General features: G+C 50.4%; 7 protein-coding genes across 7 annotated transcripts; 3 read left to right on the top strand and 4 right to left on the bottom strand.

Annotated features, from left to right (window-relative positions):
* Positions 1-18: 18 nt before the first annotated feature.
* NCS54_01417100 (Hypothetical protein) lies at positions 19-1,134 on the bottom strand (the record flags this gene model as incomplete). Its single annotated transcript, XM_053159331.1, has 1 exon — positions 19-1,134. Exon 1 carries the CDS (start codon positions 1,096-1,098, stop codon positions 19-21), a length of 1,080 nt encoding a protein of 359 aa, XP_053015306.1. The 5' UTR covers positions 1,099-1,134.
* A 416-nt stretch (positions 1,135-1,550) lies between these two features.
* NCS54_01417000 (Hypothetical protein) lies at positions 1,551-2,528 on the bottom strand (the record flags this gene model as incomplete). The annotated part of the gene is made up of 1 exon (XM_053159330.1): positions 1,551-2,528. One exon carries the CDS (start codon positions 2,526-2,528, stop codon positions 1,551-1,553), a length of 978 nt encoding a protein of 325 aa, XP_053015305.1.
* A 3,835-nt stretch (positions 2,529-6,363) lies between these two features.
* Positions 6,364-7,355, top strand: NCS54_01416900 (SCP domain-containing protein; the record flags this gene model as incomplete). The annotated part of the gene is made up of 3 exons (XM_053159329.1): positions 6,364-7,126; positions 7,180-7,279; positions 7,334-7,355. The coding sequence occupies exons 1-3, from the start codon at positions 6,499-6,501 to the stop codon at positions 7,353-7,355; spliced, it is 750 nt and encodes a 249-aa protein (XP_053015304.1). The 5' UTR covers positions 6,364-6,498.
* Positions 7,356-11,550: 4,195 nt separating this feature from the next.
* Positions 11,551-13,028, bottom strand: NCS54_01416800 (Hypothetical protein; the record flags this gene model as incomplete). The annotated part of the gene is made up of 6 exons (XM_053159328.1): positions 11,551-12,003; positions 12,056-12,264; positions 12,317-12,458; positions 12,509-12,608; positions 12,662-12,789; positions 12,840-13,028. 6 exons carry the CDS (start codon positions 13,026-13,028, stop codon positions 11,551-11,553), a joined length of 1,221 nt encoding a protein of 406 aa, XP_053015303.1.
* Positions 13,029-14,557: 1,529 nt separating this feature from the next.
* Positions 14,558-16,210, top strand: NCS54_01416700 (FAD-binding PCMH-type domain-containing protein; the record flags this gene model as incomplete). Its single annotated transcript, XM_053159327.1, has 4 exons — positions 14,558-14,824; positions 14,872-15,088; positions 15,137-15,525; positions 15,575-16,210. The coding sequence occupies 4 exons, from the start codon at positions 14,558-14,560 to the stop codon at positions 16,208-16,210; spliced, it is 1,509 nt and encodes a 502-aa protein (XP_053015302.1).
* Positions 16,211-18,398: 2,188 nt separating this feature from the next.
* NCS54_01416600 (DUF3533 domain-containing protein) lies at positions 18,399-19,871 on the top strand (the record flags this gene model as incomplete). Its single annotated transcript, XM_053159326.1, has 1 exon — positions 18,399-19,871. One exon carries the CDS (start codon positions 18,399-18,401, stop codon positions 19,869-19,871), a length of 1,473 nt encoding a protein of 490 aa, XP_053015301.1.
* Positions 19,872-20,358: 487 nt separating this feature from the next.
* NCS54_01416500 (Carboxylic ester hydrolase) lies at positions 20,359-22,264 on the bottom strand (the record flags this gene model as incomplete). Its single annotated transcript, XM_053159325.1, has 5 exons — positions 20,359-20,645; positions 20,700-21,377; positions 21,424-21,762; positions 21,811-22,082; positions 22,137-22,264. 5 exons carry the CDS (start codon positions 22,262-22,264, stop codon positions 20,359-20,361), a joined length of 1,704 nt encoding a protein of 567 aa, XP_053015300.1.
* Positions 22,265-24,048: the final 1,784 nt, after the last annotated feature.

Raw genomic sequence — 24,048 nt, 5'->3', positions numbered from 1 at the left:
CTTCAAGCCATCCATTAATCAAGCAAGGTCAGCCAAGACACTTGCTGATGGCACAAAGAATGTTGAGCCCGTCACTGGCTTTGAAAAATCAAGAATGCGATCATGCAAGCCAGGAGGATCTCCAACAAACATACGCTCCATCATCTTCTCCACTACCCAGAGCTTCTTTGAATATGCAATAAAGTAAGTCCCAAATTCGCCGTGGGCTGGGGATCCAAAGGGCATGTTGTCTCGTAGAATGTCATGCTCGCTTCCATCCTCATCTTCGATCGTCGCGAGGCTCTTGTGGGACTGTTGCCCAGACTCGGCATCTTCCAGCTCAATGTTGTCGAATTTTGTGCGCCCAATGATGGCTTCTTGCTGTTCAGTCGAAAGAGATCGCCAAGCTTTGAGGTCGTGGAGATACTTCTGAACGACAACGTAGCTCCCACCTACACCGGCGGTGTCGTCTTGAGCAGTTACGAGGACTGCATCAGTAACATCAGGGCCAACTGGGTTCGCCGTTCCGTCAACGAAACCGAGGACATCGCGGGTATCAAAGTATCTAAACCCGACAGTCTCGTCCTCAACCTTGACAGCTTCTCCCAGACGGTCCATGAGCTGTCTCTCGAATTCGAAAGACAAATCCCTTCTTTCAGATCGAATGTGAAAGAATAGGTCTCCAGGCGTTGAGACGGCCGTGTGTTTCTTTCCTTCAACTTGTTTGAAAGGATGCAGCTCACCCGGGCGTGGAAGGTTCACGATCTTGTCCCAAATTGAGCTTCCGATGCCAACGGTACATGAGAGATTGGCTGTCTGGTGGCGGATGGAGATGTTCTTGGTGATGTCGGCGATGCTGGATAAAGCCGAGCGGATGGTATCAGAAGCATCAGGAGTATCCTTGGCCGAGAGGACGAGAAAGGTCGCCGACTGGGACAAAGGAGCCTCCACTGCTTGAGGATTCATTTGGAGACGGGGGTTGCGGGAGGTTGAGATGAAGCGGGGGTTGTACTGAGAGGAGGCGGTACTTCTGTGTACCAGGTGCTTTTTGAGCAACAGAAGGGACACGAATGGTGCGGCTGGTATCCTAATAGACTTGGTGACCTGAACAACATTCATATTGGTGTCCAGTCCGGTGTGAGAAGACAGGCTCCAAGTACTGCTTTTTGTTCTGAAGGTCACATCGCATCGTACGAGGCTTCGGCAAAGTCATTCCTATAGCTTCTAACTGCATATTATCAATTGATAAAGAGCTTCTTCCTCTCAATTGAGACACACTGTCTTGGATAAGTGCATGCTTCTGTCATTCTACCACGGAAGCATCGGTGTAATCATGACGCGACGGCTTCGCTTTTACCGAATGCGGTAGCACTATTTAGCCAATTAGGATGCTTCCAAAGCAATTACAAAGATTGTGACTTGTCAAGAGAGTGCTTACTCAACTTGGGTGGTGTGCCGTCAGCCGGGCATAACACGCAAGGATAAATTCAATATCAAGCTGAAAGACCTGCGTGAATTGATGGGAACTTCGGTGCAAACTGCTTTCATTCTTGAAGATGGACTGATGACATCTAGTTATCCTCCATTTGACATCCAAGCCTCCAGAATACGTGGGCGACTTCCTCGGCCCAGAATTCCTCTGCTTCGTCCGAGCCACAGACCTGTCTCAGAACAACATCATAGACGTACAATATGGCAAAGCAATCCTTCAGATACTGCCGCAGCCCGCTCCTCGCCTCCTGGTGGATCTCGTCATCCGCTTGAGCAAGTGGATCAACGACGTCATCCTCATTGCCGGCGGCCGAACCCCTACTCAGGTTCAAGACTCCAATGGAACTCCAGAATGCACGATGCGGGATGTTTTGAGCAGGGTAGTCATAGTCCTGTAGTGCATCTCTGTTCAGGAAACCCATAAGAGGGTCAATCTTCAAAAGTGAGATCTGTTCCCTCTGGCGACATTGAACGGCCTCTGTCAAGTTCAAGAGCATGTAGATCTGCAGTGCTACGCCGGCAACAAGATCCGCTCCAAAAGCATGGCCCCAGTGCACGTTGCGTAACTGCGACAGAGGGGTCTCCGAAGCAAGTCTCAAGAGAGCAGCCAGTGCTTCAACGCGAAGGGGCTTCTCCGGAGCCACGGCTGCTATCACGACGAGCATCTTGACAGCATCAGCCAGATCGCCATCCGAGGAGGAAAAGTTTCCTCTTTCAGCTCGTGTTTGCCAATACTTGACATCTTGGTGAGATGTTGACAACGGATTGTGCAGAGCCGAGTTAGTGTCGTGCGGGCCAAGACCAAAATGCCGCTCCGGAAAGACAAGCACATCATCAGAGAACAGCTTAGCAGATGACGGAGCGGGCGGGACCTTGGTAAGCTCAGTTTCTGAAAACTCTTTGATGGTTGCTGAAACCACGCGACTGAAGTGGCCAAGAGTGGATGCTTGAGAAGGTAGGCCGAGAGCGACGAGATCGAAGCGGCCCTCTGTGTTTGACGGCATGACGCTGAAGTGAGATGCTGCCGTGTTCCAGGGAATTTTGTGATCGAGATGCATTCTGGAAATAGGTTGAATTAGTTCTGGCGGCGGCGGAAGGTGTCTAAAGCGATGTCTGGCAGATGGTACGTTTCTCAAGAGCTCGTATTCGAACACCTATTCGAAAGATACAATGCCCTCGGTCTTTGGTACCGCCGACCTCCGATACGTCCGACAGGGGTTTCCAAGCGTTGAGGCTCGAGGCTTGGCATATCACACAAGGATTATTCTCTGCGAGACTTGTCGGCTTGCGGCAGGCCTCGTGCTCTTAAGTCATGTATAGAGAGTGTGGCAAGGCTGACTATTATGAGTCATTGTTGAGTCCGGCAAGAGTCATATGTAGGGCCGATGACGAAGCGAGAAGGCGCTCATGTCTTCATACAACACTGATCATGACAGAATACGGCGGTATATTACGTGGCCTGAAGGTGACAAAGAAGCTCATGGTTCGTGTCTGATCTTGAGTGAGGCTGAATGCTGTGGCGGAGGCAGCATTATTCGAATCAATCATGTTCGGGGCCACGTTAAATCAACAATTGGCAGCTCACAATGACAGCCTTCAAGTTTGGCAGGTTGGCTCTCCGTGTAGTTGTAGCCTCTTGCCAAAATTCCAATCATTACCTGGAGCAGACAGCTTAATTCGGTAACTAGATCACGATCCAGGGTATGGTGTAGTTAGTTACCCAGACAGCTGGCTGTTTAGGACAGGGAAAAAGAGCAAAATGCGTTTCCATTGTCTAAGGCCTGTCTTACCAGGCCGTCTAAAACGTGGCGCTTGAGATGGCAAGAGCGGGTGACATGGAGGAGTTGTTGGCACGGATAAAATCATATCAAGGACAAGCAGTATCAAGAGTGCAAAGCAGCCACCGGTAGCAGAAATTTTACTTGAAAGAGCAGCAATCATTTGAGCTGTACATCGTGCCCATACTCGACGGTGCTTGTCGGTAGTGCTACTCAATCCTAAGGGCGTCAATCCGAGTTTCATGGCTGGTTTTGATCTTCTTGTTTGCGGCCGAAGCTATACGACGAAGACGACCATATCAGCCAGCCCTCCTTGCTAAACAGACACTGGTGTCCATCTCTTGGCCGGTGACTCGGACGTGAATTCCGGATCAAAGGGCTTTGAGTTCAGCCGTGGTATGCTCGCCAAGAGAGACGGTTCCAAGTGCTTTGCCATGTGAGGACATTCTTGAGTGGTGGCTCTCATCAAATCTCTGTCCTGGACCGCGACCAGACTCCCCTATTCTTTCGGAACTACCCATTCTCGAGGACAATGAGCAAGCCGTGGTGGCCCTAAGGCTCATGGGGCCAAGAAACTGCAAGCGATCGAGTGGTCAGTGATCCCCTCCTCCCAGATTGTCGTCTTCAGAATTGGTAACATGACTGAAGAGGAGGGAGCCCATCTGATTTAACCCAGACAGACAAAGACTCGTATTGGCGGCTAGTGCCAATCATGTGAAGAAAGGGGGCTTGCGATTGAAATGAATATTGAATTCAAGCCTGAGCTAGCCGCCTAGTGTGAGCTGTAGGGGTCACCTGTCAGCATCATCGTAGTCTGGACCACGATAGTGTCGGCAATTGATGAAGGTCGTAATTGTTTCACCGTATTTGCCAAGGGCCCTTACGGACGAGCAAATTGCTGGAGAGAAACGCCTTCTTGGCAATGTTGAGTGTTGCGCGGCCTTCTGGTGGCTATGTTTGGCATGCTTGGCGTTTCCCTGAAATTGCGCAGCAGGTTCTGACATGTAATACAATCCTTCATAGTCCCGGCTTTGTCATTAATGAATCCATCTCATCCCAAGTAGGCAGGTAGGGTTCTGGCATTACGAGGCAGACCCATCATGACAAGTAGGGCGTTCATGCAGTCTGACCCGTTGCACGTTTCCGCTCCGGGTTGTATCAAGTAACGCACGCGTGGATAATGTCCGACGCTTCCGCGGAGAGAACTTGTCGTATTGTCATACGAATATTAGGCTACGGCTTCCGAAGTGCCTTGTACGCAAGAGGCTTACTGCTGTGTTACAGTTTGAAAGGCTTCGGAGATTGCTAGGCATAGGTAATCACGGCAGCTGAGGCAGAACATGGAAACCATCCTTCAGCCAGCCAGAATGGGGAAGCGCAAGGCGGTGTTGGGTATAACAAGGTTGCTCCACGTCAGGAGTAAGCAAGGAACCTGGCGCCAACACGTGAGGCAGCAAGGGCCCCGGACAGTGGAATTCAACGAAACCAGGGCCTGATGTGCCAATGGAGACCGTTGGAAAGGTGGCAGAATCGATCAGTGTGGGCATCAAAGAAAGATTCAGTATGCCGATCCTGAGACCTCACTTTGATCGCCACTAGCCCACCTCGGCACTGGAGACGGGATCGGCGGTTCAGCTCAGCCTGCCTGCGTTTTACAGAGGCGCTGCAGGTCCCGTAAGCTACAGCAGGTTTTGGAACAAAACAAAAGGAAAAAACAAGCGCTGTGGCGTCTAGCTCGCGCACCTTTGTTTACAAAACGCACAAGACAGAAAAGGGGCCGCGTGTTTGGCGACCTGCGAAACCAGTGGCTTGTTTCAATCAAACGCTACCCGTTCGGCGGTTCTTCTTTTTCTTTGAGTTGGTCTCGTTTCCCCTTATTTCATTGTGCACGATGTTGTTTCCACAGCATTCTGGATGCATGTGGATGGTCTGTTAGGCCTCCATCTCCAGCGCCGCCGAGCCCAGAAACCAGACGACTGACCCTTTGTCAGCCAATCGTTGTGTCGCCTCGGATCCCTTGCAGTAGTCTGTAACAAGCCCGAGTCAAGAAGCCGGCAGACTTTTTTTTTTCAAGGCTGAGAGCGGCCGATCCGATCGGAGGGCCCCTTTGCAGGGAGATCAACAGAGACAGCGAAGCAGTGCAGTGCAGTGCATCGAGAAGCAAAAAGACCACAGGCACAGGCGCCAGCTGCCAGGGTCAGATGAGGGGGGAACGAGGGCAATTTAACAAGGTCAAGGCTTTGCGCCTCTTCCCCCATGTCTTGGGTAATAATACGAACAGCAAGCGATATTGGAAGCGCCTCAACGCCTACTAGACCGGGATCGACACAAATAAGCTACGCTCTATCGTCTGTGAGAGATGATGGGGCCTCTTCGTCCCGAACACATCACCAGTCCGAACCCTCGCATGGTGGCGTTAAATGCCGCGCTCCGAGTGGAAATGTCTCCCCCCGGCATGTCATCTCGTCTCTAGTCTGCTTTGGCGAGGTGCGAGAGATGAAACCACTGGCCAGATCTGGTCCCCGACCAATATTAAAGGACTGGTATGCCGAGTTTCAGTGTGGCAGTCCCCACACGCCAACTCGTAAAGGGGAGTTCCGGAGTCTCGGGTTGATCATGAAGGACCCAGTTATCCAGGGACACAACTCCAGACGAAAAGCTTTGGCTTTCAGGGGTTCTTGCATTCTCACGCCAACATTCTACCTTACCATGCACTTGGTTTGAGGCCATCGCAGACAACAGAACAGTCTCTTTGTTGTTGACCCACATGCAGCACCAGCAGCCCCTGTCTCTTTCATCCCCGCAACCTCTCGATTATCCACGAGTGTGCATCGGGGCTTCAACGGCTTGAAACGTGCAGACTCCGCTGTGTCAATAAACTTGAAGGACGTGGCTTACGTAGCCAGGGACTGGCCATGACCATGGCACCACGGGTCCAAGTGCCCCAGGGGAATTGCCCTACCTACCACTTGCCGAGTGGCGTCAACCTGGGCGGCAAGGGACAGTTGAGGCGGTGACTTTAGAGCTCTTCTCACCCATGGCGAGCCAAGTATAATATAGTCGATCGATCCCGTCAATCCCTTCCTTTGGATCTTTCCTCTCCAGACTCATCCAGTCTTGTCACTCCTTTACAAGCCCGTTCGACTTCGCTCACTCGTCCCCGGCAGGATCTATTCATTCATTCATTCATTCTTTTTTTTCACGATTTTACAGTCCCGGTGACCAAAAACAACAATCCCAAATCTTCAAGATGTACTTCTCCAAGCTCGCCATTTCCATGCTGGCTGCCACTGGCGCCGTCGCCCACCCCCACGCCCGCCGTGCCGCCCAGAACGACGTCGTCGTCGTCGAGTACGTTACCAAGGTCGTCACCGAGTACGGCAGCAGCCAGCCCACCTACGTTCCTCAGCGCCAGGGCAAGCAGCACAGCTGGTGGCAGTGGAAGCCTTCTCAGCCCGAGCAGGCTGAGCAGCCCGCCCAGACCACTGTCGTCGTCGAGGCCCCCAAGGCCACCTCCGCCCCTGCCGCCTCCGCCCCTGCCGCCAGCTCCGGCTCCTCCGGTTCTTCCTCCGGCAGCCTGAACGCCGACGAGAAGGGTGCCCTCGACGCCCACAACGCTGCCCGTGCCGCCGTTGGCACCGCCGACCTTGTCTGGGACGACGAGCTTGCCGCCGGCGCTCTCGAGTACGCCAAGCAGCTTGTTGGCATCGGCAGCCTCGTCCACTCTGGTGCCGACGGCTTCGGCGAGAACCTCTACCAGGGTGGTGAGGGCGAGGAGACCCCTCTCACCAACGCTGTCAACATGTTCAACGATGAGAAGAAGGACTACAGCGGCCAGGCCATCGACAGCACCAACTACATGACCTTCGGCCACTACAGTGAGTACCTACCTTACATTCATCAAATATCATTGTCGCTAACTCCCTCCCAGCCCAGGTTGTCTGGAAGTCCACCACCAAGGTCGGTATGGCCAAGGCCGAGGGCAACGGCAAGTGCTTCGTCGTCGCCCGCTACCAGGAGCCCGGCAACATGTAAGACAACCCACACTCCCTTGAAACATCTCGCCTGCTAACCTCTGAACTCAGGATCGGCGAGACTGCCTACTAAATCGTCAACTCGCGCGACATGGTTGGGGGTATCTCTGGGTAGCTGGTTTAACCGGACATGGCTTCTGATCTGCATCTTTTGACTTTCGCCCTGCAACGCTTTTGAGGGCGATTCTCACCAGGGCTTGCAAACTGTAAAAGCATTGTTCTTATTCATTGTGAATAACACTTTAGTTTTGAGCCGCACATACTGAACAACGTGTGATGATTGACGTTACCTTGGTTTGCGCCACGTACCTGTGCATGTTACCCTTGACGCTCCGATGACCGATGCTGTGGTAAGAGATCCGCCTCGGCTGTTTCATAGTAAACGGTATATGATGTGTCCCTTAATGTATGTATTAATGCTTAATGTGGGCGTCGATCCTCGCATGTCTATGCCAGACATTTCACGTCTCAACAGCGTGCTCGCTCGTCTAGGGTATTGCGTCAATATTGGATCTCGTATTAAGCTTATTACTATCCCATCTTAAGCCACTATCTGAACCCTCTGTCGTTGCTTTTGAGTTGGAAGTAATCCTTGGCAAGGTCAATTGACAGTTGGTTCGTCATTTTTTGCGTTGGCTTTCTCGAGCAGTTGGTTCCATGCTGAACGCAGGGTTTAGGAATTCTGCATCCTTCCCGCATCAACGCTCTGAAGACTCAACAACCATGTACTTCGATTGGGATTTGGTGGAGTGCTCCATTTTCCCATTTCAACGTTAGAGTCTGCGTTAGTTCAGGTCCTGTTCCTGGCGATGTAACTGTTCCTGCATGCTAGCCCACAAACTCTGAACTGCCACTTCTCGAATACGAACCAAGTGGCCGACCATTCTGGAATGCTACCTGGTCAATGCCAACAGTCGCTCCTTACTAGCTTCTCGTAGAAGTCCACTTGACCGGAGAGTAGTCATTGCTTTAAAGTTAAGGCTTTCCGTTGACGGGTCATAGTTCAGGGCGACAAGTAATTCTTGCCTCCGATACCAGCGCACCAACATCTACTATACGAAGTGTAACCTTTGACTGCAGATATTACTTTCGTTACTTTCACTACGGCCTCGCTCTAATAAGGTGATGTTACTATGCAGGGGAGCCAAGTTGCGTTGGGAAACGTTGGACGACCACCGGTTTCGGTCTTCTGCAATATTCGGTTTGATGCTATGCAAATGTTGTACTATGAAGTATGCTGCTAGCAACTATGCCTGATACTTCAAAGAGAAGATTAAATAATGCCAGTAGGTCAATATCCATCGGAAGTTTTCCCACGATGTAACCGCTCGGTTAAGGTCTCTTCACGCGATGTCAGTTCGAGGTGGATGCTATCTGTGGATTGAATATATCGCAGTAGTCACTTATCAGAGCTCTGCATTCATTCATGCCTCAATGATACTGATATGTCTCAGACCTAAGCATTCAAATTCCCTTTCTATATTGAGTGGTAACTGTTTAGGGTGTATCTGCGAGAAGAGAGATGTTTGACGTACACAACAACCACAGTGACAGTGATGCCAGACAAACTGTAATTGAAGAGGCATTATGACTATAAGCCCTAAGATTTCTAATTCAGTTGTTAATCGCAAGGTGTCTTGTGCGTTCCATGTCTCTTGTATCAGAGTCATGGCTAGGGAGTTGCCACGTTCCCACGTGAGTCTAAGACACCATAAACATACCAGAAGGTTAGAGAAGCCTTAATTGTGAGACCTTTATTGTAGTATCTTGAGAAAATTGGTTGATCTTTACTTACTATCTCATTGTAATGGATGAGACTGACAAGTGTCGCGATCGGGAGCCGAGGCATGCTCCGAGTTTATTAGGAGGTGAAGGAGTCCAGTTAGAGGAACGAGGGGATCTTGATATCTGTAGTAAGGGATGTAGTGTTCAAAACAGCTGAATGGTCTCTATGCCGCCGACGTGCCGACTTGTGATGCGATGAAAAGTCATTAGCGACTGTGATGGATCATTATTATTGTCCGCAATGATGATGAGAAGCCATTAGCCACAACACCAAAAAAACACAGTCATTAATACAGAACGAGATTAAAACCCAATACTATGTAACACCATAGCCTAATTATTTTGACTTCTATGGCAATAGCCATGAAGAATCAGATAGAAAGGTACGTTTTATATATAAGATGGTGCCTTTCCTTATCCTCAGAAGGGATGAATACCCTGCGTTGCTCCTCTGGCTGGCCATCGACACCTTCATCCTCATCCTCATCTCGGACCGGTGTCGGTGACGGAGATCTACGTTGACGAAGTCAAGCTGGGTGGGAAAAGTTAATCGCTTGCAGAAAAGGCGCATTATGGTTCACAATGAATCCGAACGCAGGGGACTGTGATGGATGAACAGGAACAAGGCTCGAGTTCATATCAGAAGAGTATCGTATTCACTGCTCTGAACAGAAACATTCAAACTATTACCCAGATCTTATTTTCTCAGTTCAAGCTGACAAGGATATTTGGAAGTTGCCACTGAGTGATGCTTTTGTAGGATCCTGAGAGCCACTGAACCACCTGTGAGGCCAGAATGTGAGTACTTCCCACAGCAAGGAGCAAGATAAGCTTTTTACTAACACTCCAAGAGAACCACGATGGCCGCGGTGCACTGATCTTTCTATCCAAGGAGAGTCCGGCGTGGCTTCAGTGCTCCCGGAATCGGAAACACTGAAGCTGGCATGAACTTCAAGGGGTGGATGAGCTTTCTTCGTTTTCAATGACGTCTTGGCCGGACGCAAAATCAAAGAACACACTAATAAACACATGACAGCATCAAAACCTAATGCTATAAAACATAGGATGAGTTTTGCAAGGCAGGATCGTATCATATTACAGACTGAATAAGTGACAATTCTGACGTGCTGGTAGACGCCTGGTTGTTGATCACTGTGCTTGCACTCCTCGGCGCATAAAGACGCTGAGGGTATTAGGCATACATACTAGCAAGGAGCAAGGTTTTCAACATAGTCATAACATCCAAACAGAACGCTTAGAACATCATATCTAGTTTCATAAAGCTGTCTTTGGTCGTAGAAGGCAACAAATCTTGAGTTTGCTAGTTTCAGGGACACTGTCTCCCTTCCTGCTACGTAGCCAAGGCAAAGCGAGTCCCCCTCTTTCTCAGTTTGCTGCCGTTAGGACATTGACCCTAAACTTCTCCTTCTTTTGTGCTATAGTGATGGATATCACAATCAAGGGCCTGTCTCCTCATAAAGGGCTTTGGCGGTTAGTTGGCTGCTACAAGCCCACGCCTCGACCCAAGTCCCAGCGAGTAGGTTTGACGTCGTCGCATTTGTCTGGAGCTGACCAGGACGTCAGTCGAGTAGATGAAGAGCCAAGATATGCACCTGGTTGAAAGGTAATGAACGTTAGTAGCCCGCACCATTATTATCTGCAACAACAAGTCCGCGAAAGACCATGATTCACACCATCATATGGCCGACCTTTCCGATGTCCATACCCAGTTAATTACAGGATCAGCTCCAGCTGTGCATTGTGAGAATCCTCCTTCCATTTCTGTGAGAGCTTGGACTTATGCGAGATTATGGTGTGTGCTCGAGTGTTGGTTGATGCCTGTCAGTTGAAATGCAGGGGTGCCTGAGGGAAGAGGAGACTCCAGTCTGCTTTCGTAATGCAAGCCCTTGTTCAAAGCAAAAAAAGAGACCGAGGTGACATGTGAGCTACTTGATTTACCCCAGCACAGTCCACAACCCAGAGCCAGGGATGATTTGCTTTTTCATCGTGGGGGCCTGTCATGCACCATCTCGGTCCGTACTCCCGAGAGAATGCAAAAGACAAGTAGCTCAGGTGAGAAAGTTGCCATTTTCAAGTGTGCATATTTAGTCTCAATAGCTTGTTGCCAGACAGGTAAGCTGACTGTGATGGTGGGCATTGGTGGCTGGTTCTGGTTGGCGTTTGGATTGAATTGTATAATGTCGTGATGACAAAACAAAGCATTACGAGACACTAAGCCGATCATGGTGACAAGATGCCAGTTTTGACCCCTGGTTTTGGTGGGCAATGGTGATGAGTAGTGCGACAAACCCTGGCCTCGAAGCGTTTTCTGTCATCAAGAACAACAACTCCAGTGAACATTGCTCAGTATTATCGTATGGAGACAGCAGAACATGACATAAGAAAGGTCGTAACTTGGATTGATCTATTATGATACCATCTATTTTTCCATAACCGTCCCAAATCCTCTATATCCTTCTGAATTACCATCCACCTGGTGGGTCTACACCATACTTGCTTGTCCGACCCGCCTTGTTTTCGTGTTTTATTTCGACAATATTCGACACTACAATGCCATTGAAGGGATTATTGTTGTTGCTGCTGGAATCCGGTGATGGGAACTCCCTCAAAGTATGTGCCTCTCCCTTCACGATGCGCTCCTCGCTGTCGTTGAAAGAAAGGTTGGCGGAGATGGGATTGGCGGTCGGAGGGCCACGACGGCTTTGGCTTCGGCTTCGACCGCCGCCGCCACCGATGGTACGGAAGCCTGATGGTGTTTGGTACGTCTTCTGGGACGACCGTAGTACACTTCCGAAAAACGGAGTGAGCCATATCCTAAAAAGAGGGAAGAGAACAGGAAGGTTGGTCGTGATGACGGCGACAAAAGTTTCTCGTGTGCCCCATGCTCCGGCAAGCTGTGCTCCATGAACGGGGTCCTTGTTTCAAGGGTCAGTGAGGTTAAATTAGAGGGCCAGCACGTAGACTTACCACCAGGACGAAGACACTCTTCAGAATGGCGCAAACAAGGACAAAGATACCTGCACCAAGGATGAAAGTGGAAGCGATCTTCTTGATCATCTTCAAGCTGGATCCCCACAGCATGGGAAGAGGGATGGCGATGAGATATATATCGGTCGAGACGTTTGCGGCGAACGATACCCACACGATGGGCCTGGAGATGGCGGCTTGACAGGAAGCTGAAGTCTTTGGTTAGCTCAGGTGGATTGATGATGGAAGGAAAAGACGTACTGCCAGGATTGGGGTTGATCTGCCAGTACTTGTCGAAAGGCTGGCATCCTGCAAAGACGGCGATCATTGTTGCGATAAAAGTGCCGATGACGAGGGCAAATCCAATATAAATCCGAATGACGTATCGCCGACCAAGTCCATCCTGGAGCATGTTAGTCGTCGAGTTCGAGTGGGATAATCGCGAGGTCGTACGGTAAGTCGAGTGTAGAAGAACAGCATCGATAGCTTCAAGCACCAGATCAAAGCCGAGTAGATGGTCCAGCCAGCGACTTGGATCTTGGAGCCGATTATTCTAAAAAGACGATTAGTTGCTGTGTCTCTACTCTTCGTCGGTAGAAAACATACCTGAATCGGTATTCGGGGTCGTTTGGTGACAGGGCCGCACGCTCTGCGTCGGTCATGCCATTGTTGGCCAAGCCATGTGCAAGGCTTCCGATGCTGTAGGCCAGACTCGTTTGGACAGTGTAGAAGCACTAACAAAAGTCAGAAGCTGTGGGCGGGAGTTGAGCATAGGGAGGCAAACAATAGCAAGGACCATGAGGTAATCCTCAGTCTGGAGACCTCTAAAGCCAGCAACCCTCATACGAGCATAAAATCGGAGAAACGTCGACAGAACACCAATGGCGTAAAGAGTCCAAGACTCAATGGCCGAAGCTCGAAAGGCTGCTGCAGCCGCAGCTGCAGCTTGAGCCGCCTCGGCGGCGTTAGACATGACAACAAGGGAAAGGCAAAGAACGAATAAAACAACAAATCACGAGCGTCTCCAAGAAACGAGAGAAGTTAAAGAGGAGCGGCCCGGCGCCTTGGCTCCGGAATGGGGCCCCCATATGTATTTGCTTGGCCAGTCTGAAGAGTCTTCCAAGGCTCTCGAACCTCCACGACTCGAAACCAAGGAAACGGACTCGTTGACGCGATAAGTCTCTAACGTCCAGCCTGCTGCGCCTCTGGCCCTAACGGAACAAGGGAAGAATGAATTGTAAAAAAAAAAAAATAATAATAATAATAATAATAATAATAAATAAACTAAGTAAACCAAGGCTAGAGAGTTCAGCAGCTTCCCGAAGGAGAACTTGCTCGGGCTGAGAGGGCACCGAATCAGCAATGGCTGGTCGCTGAAAATGGCGCGCCAAGGTGCAGCGGAAGTTCGACAAGGTAAAGCAGCTAGAAACGCCACTTGCGCAGTGTAACTGTACCATTCAGGAGGGGGAGACGTCTTGGTGCAAGCCACAATCGTTCGATTCAAGGGGCTCTTTTCAGGGCCCCCGGGGGGAACGGTTCCTGGCGCTGAGATGTTCGAGATCCCGTTCTGTGAGATCTCGTCTATCTCTACGGGCGCCAGTTGTCATACGACTCTGCTCGATTTGAAGCGGAGCGATTGTGACCTCACTTGTCGATCCGGCTGGTCCGCATTGGACTTGAACTACAGTTAACCCTTAGCCGTCAGACCGTGGAGGACCACCCGGTAGATCCCTGTTCCTGACTCAATCGGAAGGATTTCCGCTGGACGACAACAGGCTTCATTTGCCGGTCCACCCGGGTAGTCCGCGCTAGCATGCTTGAACCATTTGGAGCCGTTGCGGGCTAAGGGGCCGCCGGTGCCTTTACTCGAACGGGGCAGCTAAATCTGCATCTAGACCGCACAGACTCGCAAGGTTCAAGGTGGCTTTGAGCTTTTTTTGCTCTCACCGGAAAGAAGCATGGGGAAATTGACAACGCTAGAACCAGGGGAGAATTTTGGCTTCTTTTACGGAGGCAGCTTTCAAAAGTTTTCGGCCAAGCTAATGAACGCCACATCCTTGAACCCCGTGACTACTTTCTGATACTTCACGCCGGGATTGACTACAGTATGGTCTCTCCCTAATTCCCCTATAACTTCAGGGGTTATAGGGGAAGGTTATTTTTACTTACCGACTCGAGCCTGCTATATTCTGACCTCATTTAGTGGGGTTAAGCGAACTTGATGTACCTCTTGTATTTATTACTAGTGTGGCGTCGATATTGCTTTTTCTTGACCGAAGACTTTTGAAAGCTGCCTCCGTAATGTGATCATGGATATCCTTGATGCAGCGAGTCGTGAGGCGGCGGTGCCAAATCCCGCATGCAGGTTAAATACTCGTTCAGCCCAGACTAGACTCTTGTTCCTGCAGCTGAAGTTTTTTTCTCCTCCAAAACGGCCGCAGGCACTCCCACACTTGATCCCCTTGAAATTGATCCGCTCCCTGTGGCGTCTCTGGTCTTGCAATGCGCTGGTTTCAGCTCGAGCTCCTGACGGCTCTCGCCGCCTGGGCGACCACCTCTGTCTGTGCCACGACTCCTCTCAGCGGGAGCTTGGGGGGAAAGTGCCCTGAGGACATTGGAAAGCTTGGAGAGAAGCTGTCCAAGTCTGCCAAGATTTACTTCCCTGGTTCTGATGACTTTATCAAGGCCACCACTCGATGGTCGGTTCTGGGTGCCCCCACGATCAATGTCGTTGTTGTCCCTGGCACGGAGAAGGATGTTTCCGAAACGGTAGGTCCTTTGTTTGGCATTGCGTGGACCTGTAATAACTCTGTTAGGTCAAATATGCCAACAAGAAGGAGCTCCCCTTCCTCGCTTACAACACTGCCCATGGAGCCATCACCACTCTAGCTCGTATGGACCATGGTATCGAGATCTACCTGAACCAGCTTAACGGTGTTACTGTCGCCAAGGACGGAAAGACCGTCAAGATCGGTGGCGGTGCCCCCTCCAAGAAAGTCACCGATACCCTCTGGGCCGCTGGCAAGCAGACTGGTACGTCTACCTCCCTTCCACCCGACACATGGTACTGACTCTCCATAGTGACTGGCACTTGCGAGTGTGTCAGCTACATGGGCCCTGCCCTTGGTGGTGGTCACGGTTGGCTCCAGGGTCACCATGGTATCATCGCCGACCAATGGGTGTCCCTTCGCGTCGTCCTCGCCGACGGTTCCATCAAGACCATCAACCAGAACTCTGACCTCTGGTGGGCTATGAAGGGTGCTGGCCACAACTTTGGTATCGTCACCTCTGCCACTGTCAAGATCTACGACATTGAGCACAGCGACTGGGCCATCGAGACCCTCGTCTACAGTGGTGACCAGGTCGCCGAGGTTTACCAGGCTGCCAACGACCATCTCCTCAGGAAGCAGCCTGAGGGTGTCATCAACTGGTCTTACTGGCTTAACAACCCTGACGCCGACCCCAACAACGTAATTCACCTCCCTGTCTACCATCATGCCTGTCGCTAACCCTTGCCAGCCCATCATTCTCTTCTGGATCATCCAGGAAGGCGTCAAGACTGTTGATGCCGCCATCAGCAAGCCTTTCCACGACATTGGTCCTCTCGCTATCACGCCCGACTCTGGAGACTACCGTGACCTCGCCAAGTGGACTGGCATCAGCCTCGACGCTGCTCCCTGCCAGAAGGATGGCCTTGTCAACCCCCGCTTCCCTCTGTACCTCCAGTCTTACGACATCAAGGCCATGAAGAAGGCCTGGAAGCACTTTGCCTCCAACGTCGGATCTGGCTCTCCTTTTGCCAACTCCCTCTTCATGTTCGAGGGTTACTCCACCCAGGGTCTCCGCGCAGTCGACAGCAAGTCGGCCGCCTTTGCCTTCCGTGATGCCAACCTCCTCACTGCCCCTCTCATCACCTACAAGCCCGCCGGTGCTGACCTGGACGAGAAGGCTGCCAAGCTCGGCAACCAGCTCCGTTACATCCTCCACAAGGGCTCCGGTCTGCCTGAGAAGCGTGCCTATGTCAACTATGCCTACGGTGATGAGACGCCTAAGCAGTGGTATGGCAGCGAGTCGTGGCGGCAGCAGCGCCTGCAGAGCTTGAAGAAGAAGTACGACCCTAGTGGCAAGTTCAGCTTCTTTGGCCCTGTCGCCTAAACAAGCGGTTAGAATAGCTTGCTTTGTACATAGAGTAGTTGGATGCCCGTAAGAGAGCGAACTATATAGACTTACCTATACTACTTAATGCATGTAATATGACTATAATTGACTAGTATGACTCGTTTGGTGGGAGGTCTCGAACCTCACGATCTTGGAATGAAAATGTCTGATGGTGTGAACCATGATTCAAGCACTTCCTCGCGGATAAATCACGGTTATTCAACGGAAGAGTTCGACGGCATCTAGAACAATAAGCGAGTGGCATGGATGCTGGCTGGCTACTGAGGTAGCCAGGCAACGAGTTTCCTCCATCAATTCATTTGTGTTGTCAGGTGTGCGGGGCATCGTCGATGCTAAGATCTGCTAGCAAGTACTTATCAATGCAGCCATGTAGTGCTGCCTTCCCTGTACTCTCTATCAGCCAGTAATACCTCAGATATGCCATCGGCTCTTACGGACCCATAATTCTCATCGGAGTCAAAAACATGGTTTGTGATACCCTATTCACTTTTCGTCGTAAGAATATCGGTAAAATGAGATTTTAGCTCGTCTTTCAATAAGTGTTATGTCTGATGAAATACTGACATGGGGTTGCTAGAGGTGACCCCGCCAGTTTGTGCGAGTTGCTAGGATGCCTAAAAAACCGAGATGGTGATCCGAGTGACCGATCTACCCTATGGCAAAATCGGAAACGACTTCAATTGCCCTGCTTACCAGCCTTTTGTTACATAAGAGGTCAGTATGAATTCAATTAATAGCAATCATTTCCAGTTCTTCATCTTTTTGTATTGAAAAGTCCATGAATTGGGCGAGGGCTCGTCCATTACTCTCAACTCCAAGGAGACAGGATTTGGTTAACAACAGGCCATTGTGGTGCTTGCCACGTAAACATGGTTAGATTAATAATTAAAGAAAACAAATAAGCGCGGATGCCATCGATTCAGAGGCCGAATGCCACCGTGTATGAGGTTTAAGTTTACCCTTCAACACGGGATGCAACAGCCACTCTGCCTGGCGTCTCCGTTCCGATTCCAGAACAGACTGTAACTTCTCTCTACACAGTCTATGGCGGAATAATAAGGGTAATCTGATGCTATCAATCGACTCTGAATGACGAGTAAACTCTGATTTCCTTGCAACACTCATGCACTAAGCCCGTGCACCCGACACGGCGTCGCTCGGCACCGAACCATCGGCGGCGGGCAAAATTAGGTTCCCGATAAGGCTGAGGGGAGGCGCTCAGGGGGGACCAAAAACTTCGTCCCTGCCTTGTCTCCCATCATTTCCAGAAATATTTCCAGGGGTAATTCCCAGAGAGGTGAACCCAAGATCTATCGCGATCCCGAGATATTCCCTTGGTAGATGCAGGTTACAACACCTCTGCCTTGTTACCGATGAATAGGGATTGAGAAGGGCGTAGTATAACATGTTCGTGCATGCATTTTGCTTATCTTTGTACTGACTTCAAGCCAAATTGTTGGCTATGCCGATATCATCGGCTTCTGCGCAGGGCACAGCAGCCGCATGACGTTGAGTTGCCGCAATTACGGCCAAGTCACTGTTTTGGTTCGTGATGAGAAAGGCGGCAGTTTGGGAGTTTCCCGCAACACCGACACGGCAATAAACTGGGTCTATCTCCGTCGCGAAGGCCGAGCTACTAAGATAATTGCTTTTCCACACGATTATCTTGAGCTGTCAATGTTTTCTTCAGCCAAATATGGGGGCATATGACGTAAATCCATGCCTTTCAGGGGTGCACGTGCTTCAACACGAAAGACACCACCGCCCACATCCCGAGAACTGCCGCTTAGTAATCAAGAGGAGCCAATCACAAAACACCTGGATCTGACCCGACAGCCCAGAACCCATCGTTTGGGCAGCGCAAGTGGTCTGCTTTAAGCTGCCATTATGGATAGGTAAGCCTCATTGAGGCCCGGGCTGACTTCCGAAGACCGAAGAGGCGAGCAATTCATGCGGCTGCCGAGATTTATAACCAACACGGGGGTCGGCGACACGGCGACACGGCGACTATAACCCCGATACCGTCCAGGGGCAAACCGCCGACCTCAGTCCAGATCCTTTACATATGAACTCGTCTCCGCCGCTTGAAGATGGATGGATTACTCGTGCTAACCACCCCTTAAGAAACAAGTCAACAGCTTGCAACTCACAAACCAAAAACACCATGACGATAATACCTCCCCGATCCACCAACCGAGAGCCCGCGAGCTCTTCGGCCTGGGCTGGAAAATTGAAGGCCTACATCATCCCCGTCATTATGACCGGTGTGTTGATACAGCTCCTCTTCCTCGCGAACATGTCGTACATGTTTGGTAGCATGTTCAAGTCCAACTCGCGCCTGCATAACCTCAAGATTCTCGCCGTCGACTACGACAATGGAGACATTGGCCGGTCCATCTCGGGTGCTTACAGTGCCCTGGAGTCAAAGCATTTTCCCACTGTCAAGTTCGCCAAGTCCTCCGATTATCCTACCCCCGAATCACTGCGCGATGCCGTCTGCAACCATGGCTACTGGGGTGCCGTCTATACACACTCTGGCGCATCCGATCGACTCCTGAGCACCATCGAAGGCGACAACACGACTGCTTACAACCCCAACGATGCTGTCACCTACATCTACAACAGCGCATACTACCCATCTGCTTTCATGTCTCTCAAGGGTAGCATTCAGTCTCTTGTTGCCGCCGCGTCCAAGTTTTATCCGCTATCCAACCCCGATGTGCTGAAGGGCGCCAACTTGACAAGGCCGGCCTCAGTCTCTGCGCTCCTCAACCCCTTCACAGCGTCCGAGTGGGACATCATGCCTACCAACCAAGGAGCCCGAATGCTCCTCAACACAGTGTCCATGGTGATGCCTATCATCATGCAATTCTTTTTTCAGATGGGTCTGAATGGCATCACTGGCGGGGCCAATATGCTTGCGGGCCAGTCCAAACGGGACGTGTACGTCTTCCGACTCTGCACTGGAAAGATTTTTACCTTTGTCTCCGCTTTGGGCATGGCCGGATACATTTGGGCTTTCCGCGAGGACTGGGGTGTGACAGCCGGCCAATTCGTTGAGACGTGGATGTGCATCTGGTTCTACATGGACATCAACTACCTGACTATCGACACAATAGTCGGAACTCTCATTCCCATGCAGTTCTTTGCCTTCTTCCTTCTCACATGGATCATCACCAACATCGCCTCCGTCGTTTACCCCTTCGAGCTCACGCCCGGCTTCTACCACTGGTCATGGGCCTTGCCATCGCACAACACCTACCTTTTGCTTGTCGGAATTTGGTCTGGCTGCCGGGCCAATATCGGCACAACGCTTCCCATCCTCTTCTCCTGGTGGTTGGTCACTCATGTAACAAGCGCTTGGTCTGTCCGCAAGAGGTGCTTGTTGGCTGAGGCCGAAGCACATCAAAACGAGCAGGCGCAGCATGACAAGTTTGTTCGTTTCAGTACTGAGCAAAGCGAGCAGTTTGTGCTCAACCAAATCTCTTCTCGGGCTGCAAATGACCGAAGCTCACCTGAACGTGACCTTGAGGCGAACCGGCTTGCAGTTGGAGAGAGCCTACCTAATGGTAGCGAGAGTCGAACTATCATTAGCACACCTGCTGACCGCGATGAGGGAAAGGCGGGTAGGGAATAGACACCTAAGGGGCGTTTTTGGAGTGATTTTTAGAAATGGGTATAGACATTGACATTGGCATATAGACATGGTACGGTATGTACTGGGAGCGTTTTTGATTGACAGCGACTTGATAGATATCCTCTGATCTGGTAGATCGGATTGACTTGGACTTATTCACTTTTCATAGACAAAAGAACAATCTCCTTCATATTTTTAACCAACAACAAACACTCTCTTGGATTTCCTTGCGTACTTCTAACAAACACTTAATACTTAATATAGGTTACATGTAACCAAACTTGAGCCCCTGACTGAAGTGTGACGAAGACTTTTCTTGTCTTTTCAAGTTTATAAGGCAAGAGCTGAAGTAATGATTTTGCAGACGAGCTCTGCCTTACAGTGCAGCTACCATATGCCCACAACACTGCTTGCAGTACAGCTCAATGCTTCCATCATATATTTTCTTGTAGCCTTAACCTTCCAACAGGCTTCCGTAGGAGGTGAGCTACCAGTCTGGCCACAAGCCAGCATTGTTTCCACGTCCCATTCGAAAGAAGTGGCATTGGACAGAAGACTCAAAGTCATCAACCACCTCGACACCCGAATTCGCCAGATACAAAGCCTTCGGCTTTTGTGACGTGTATCTAGGCCACTCGGGGACATAATGGCTGTCGGGACCGAGGCCGTTTGGTTCATGGAACATGGTGAACGAGAGAATGTATTGTCTCAAAAGGGTGGCCACAGTGGCGTTGCCGGGAATTTGGGCACCCTGGGCGATCCGAGACCCGTCAGCTGTAACAATTTGTTAGTGGGATAAAATGGCTTAGCGAATGGATTGTGACGAACCGTTGGTGTAGTTGCTGTACACAAACTTGTCAGTTGCAGAGTGGAACTGATATCCAGAGTTGAAGATCAGCTTATAGGCTGGTATGCCTGCTTTGGCCACCGCCTGGGCCATGTACGTGGTTGGACAGCCGACGAGTGCATCACCGAAAAGCGCCGATCTTCTGATGAAGCTATTGGTGAGGGTGTTGTTGATGGCCCCCGCCTTCTTCAAAAGGTCGTAAACTGGCAGTTTACTGAGGTGACAAGTGTTGTAGCTTGACTCTGGGTATAGACTCCAAACAGTATCGGCATAATAGCCAGTGTCATCATGCCACAGAGATGCAAGATCAGACATGGCGTCTTCATCGGTGGCGACGGACGTATTGGAGAAGATGAAGCCTTCGTCGAAATTTCGATCCACCAGGATAGGCACCTTTGTGAAGTGTCCCTGTCGGAATTCTTCCTGAAGGTTCGCCTCGATAATTCGGCCGTCAATTGTTGGACCCCAGTAAAATGTTCCAAAGGCGTATTTCTTGTCGGCATATGCTGACTCGCTGGCAGTCCGAGTCGCTGCTTGGATAGCCTCGATTGGCAGCTTTCTCAAGCAGCTGATTGAGTCGCAGTCGGCAGCTTCAAGGAAACGTTTGTATTGGTCCTGAACCCAATCATTTCCATACATGGGCGTCCACCAAGGAAACTCTAGTGACGTGTTAGCAGAGATGGGAGATTATGGTGGATGCCATACCTGGGATGGCTGCTTGAAATGGGGGATTGGTTGGTCTACCGCCGTACATGACCATCTGCAGGGCCACAGAACCACCACCAGCGCTGCTGCCTGTGATAGTGATTCTTGTGGGATCACCGCCAAAGTATTGGATGTTATCCCGAACCCAGTCGAGAGCAAGTCGCTGATCGAGCAAACCAGCGTTCCATGTTCCTTGCGTTCCGTCACCTCTTAGCTCATCTCCGCCCAGGAAGCCAAGGGCGCCTAGGCGATATTGAATAGACACATAGATCACGGAACCGTTGGACTGGTGGACCAGGCTGTCTCCTGTTGTAAACTGCGTACTTCCTGCCAGGTAGCCTCGAAGATGTTAACATCCGGTAGATCCAAGCCGAAGAGGGAACTCACCTCCACCATGGATCATGACCAACACAGGTAGCCGGTGAGGTGCTGGATCCATCGGCGTCTGGATGTTAAGGCGCAGGCAATCCTCATCCTGCCAGAGATCAGACTGTATATTGGCGCGCCAGGCGGGCGTGCTCTGCCAGCACGCCGGGGGAGGTTCTGTCGCCCTGACGTGCCTGACACCTCGCCACCTAGTATTGAAGGGCACTGGCTCCCTCCATCTCAACTCCTTGACGGGAGGCTCAGCATATCTGATGCCCCAAAAGGTGTTGATCCTGTAGAGAAATCTTAGTCAAGGCAGCCTTTGATGATGGTGATGAGAAGCTTACCTGGACGTGTAATTCTGGACGCCTACATATCTGATTCCATTTGCATGAACAGTTATAGACTCAACCACTGAGGCCAAGAGCGAGATACAGAGAAGCAAGCCCTGAAGGCGATACACGCCTGACCACATCATGACACGAGTAGCAAAGTGACAGCGCAACACACGAGAATTTCCAAGCCCGCACGCACATAACCTTATTATACCTGACCTACCCCACGACCCCGCAAGCTGTCAACAAAACCGTGGGGTAAAAGTCTCGTCCTCTAAGGCTTTGTCGAGGATCCCCCACAGTAGGTTAAGGTTCCGGGTGGCAGATGCGGTGAGGGCATCACCTCAGCGGCTGGGGTCTGTTTGGCGCGCATAAGGACCTACCTCGGCTTGAGGTCTGAAATGGGACAAGGTGTCCTTGGCTCTGGGGTTGTGTGATCGTCGAGATTATCCGCGAATGGCAATATTGGGGGATCTCAGGAACGGCATTTGGTCAGCCTGTGTCGTGAGGATTCTATCAGAGTAATATTTCATCACGAGACTTTATAGTGTTTTTTTTACCTTGTACGTACTTAATCTTACCTCGAATTTTCTCCTAGGAAGGAAATTGGCCGTCACACTCTTTTTTGCAACGCCGAATCTCGGTCTGTGCTCAACCGAAATCACCGAGAACAAGTGGGCACGGGCTATTAAAGTCCGAGCACCGAGAACTTGGACTATGGAACCCAAGGGGATTCATCTTTGTACAAGATATAAAACTTCAAGGAATAGCTTCAAAAGTCTGGCTGCAAAGCTGTGTTTGTCTCGGAGTTGCGCTTACTTTTCTGCTGAACGCCACATCGTAGCCTCGACCTCCAGTCACCGACAAATTCGCCGAACTTTTCCTTCCTCACGGACTGACACCGTTTTGCGGGATGATAGGATCATACGTAGACATAAGGGAAGAAAAAAAAAAAAAAAGAAGGAAAAACAAGCCAGAAAGTAATCCCAGGCGGCTTCTGTGCACTATCTTATACCGGATTTGGGATTTTCACTCCTGTATGTTTGCACCCATAGAAAAGAGTAGCAACATGGCAGCTTCACCATTCACCCAAGACTCTTATTATAATTGTCTACGACATTGGGTCTTCATATTGTAATTATGTTAAAAAATTTCGGTTGTTTAAACTTCAATCCGAGGGTCATTTCTGGGAGCAGAATCTATGACCATCAGAAGGATACTGGCAACCATCAGACCTAACACTCGCACATGGTCCCCATCAGCCTAAATATCAAAAGATTTCTCATGGGGGAATATTTGTGTGTGACAATGTCAGCGCAAAGAAGTCCTCTACTGGATTACGTCGAGTTCCAGTGGACCTTCTGGTTGCCATACACATGTGTCATTCGCTTGAATGTGAGTGTCTTAGTAATGAATCCTGATGCCAGTATCCCGATAGTTCTAGGCAGTAACTCTCTGGATTTTTTGGGTACCAGCTAGAGTGATACTTAGATCTTTTATTCATCTCAGAAGTAGCAATGTGCCAAGCATCAACGTCTAATAGAGATATCATACAGAATAACTGCCTCGAGGGTCGCCATGCCGACATCTGAACACCAAAGCGCTGAAAGCTTTGTGTTAAAGAGATAGAAGAGGTATTTGTATGTGTCCTGAGTGCTTTGCGTACGACAAGGCGCAGCCCTGACAAAAAGTCCCCCATCCCTGACAGACTAGGGCGACCTGATGAGGGTTTCTTGCTGGCCGTAAGCTTCATTCCGTTGCACCGCGAGGAGTCTTGCCAGACGTCTGTAGCCACTGAACTCATCTGCTTTCAGGATGGAGAGCTTTTCCTGCTGATTGGAGGCTAAAAATTGGGTAATATGGACATGTACATTACATAGCGCTGTGGAACATGAGATCGATATTAGCTGGTGAGCACGGTGAG

This window comes from Fusarium falciforme, chromosome 12 (genome assembly GCF_026873545.1).
Source record: "Fusarium falciforme chromosome 12, complete sequence".
Classification (NCBI taxonomy): Eukaryota; Fungi; Ascomycota; class Sordariomycetes; order Hypocreales; family Nectriaceae; genus Fusarium; species Fusarium falciforme.
This window is presented reverse-complemented; position numbering and strand designations above follow the sequence as displayed.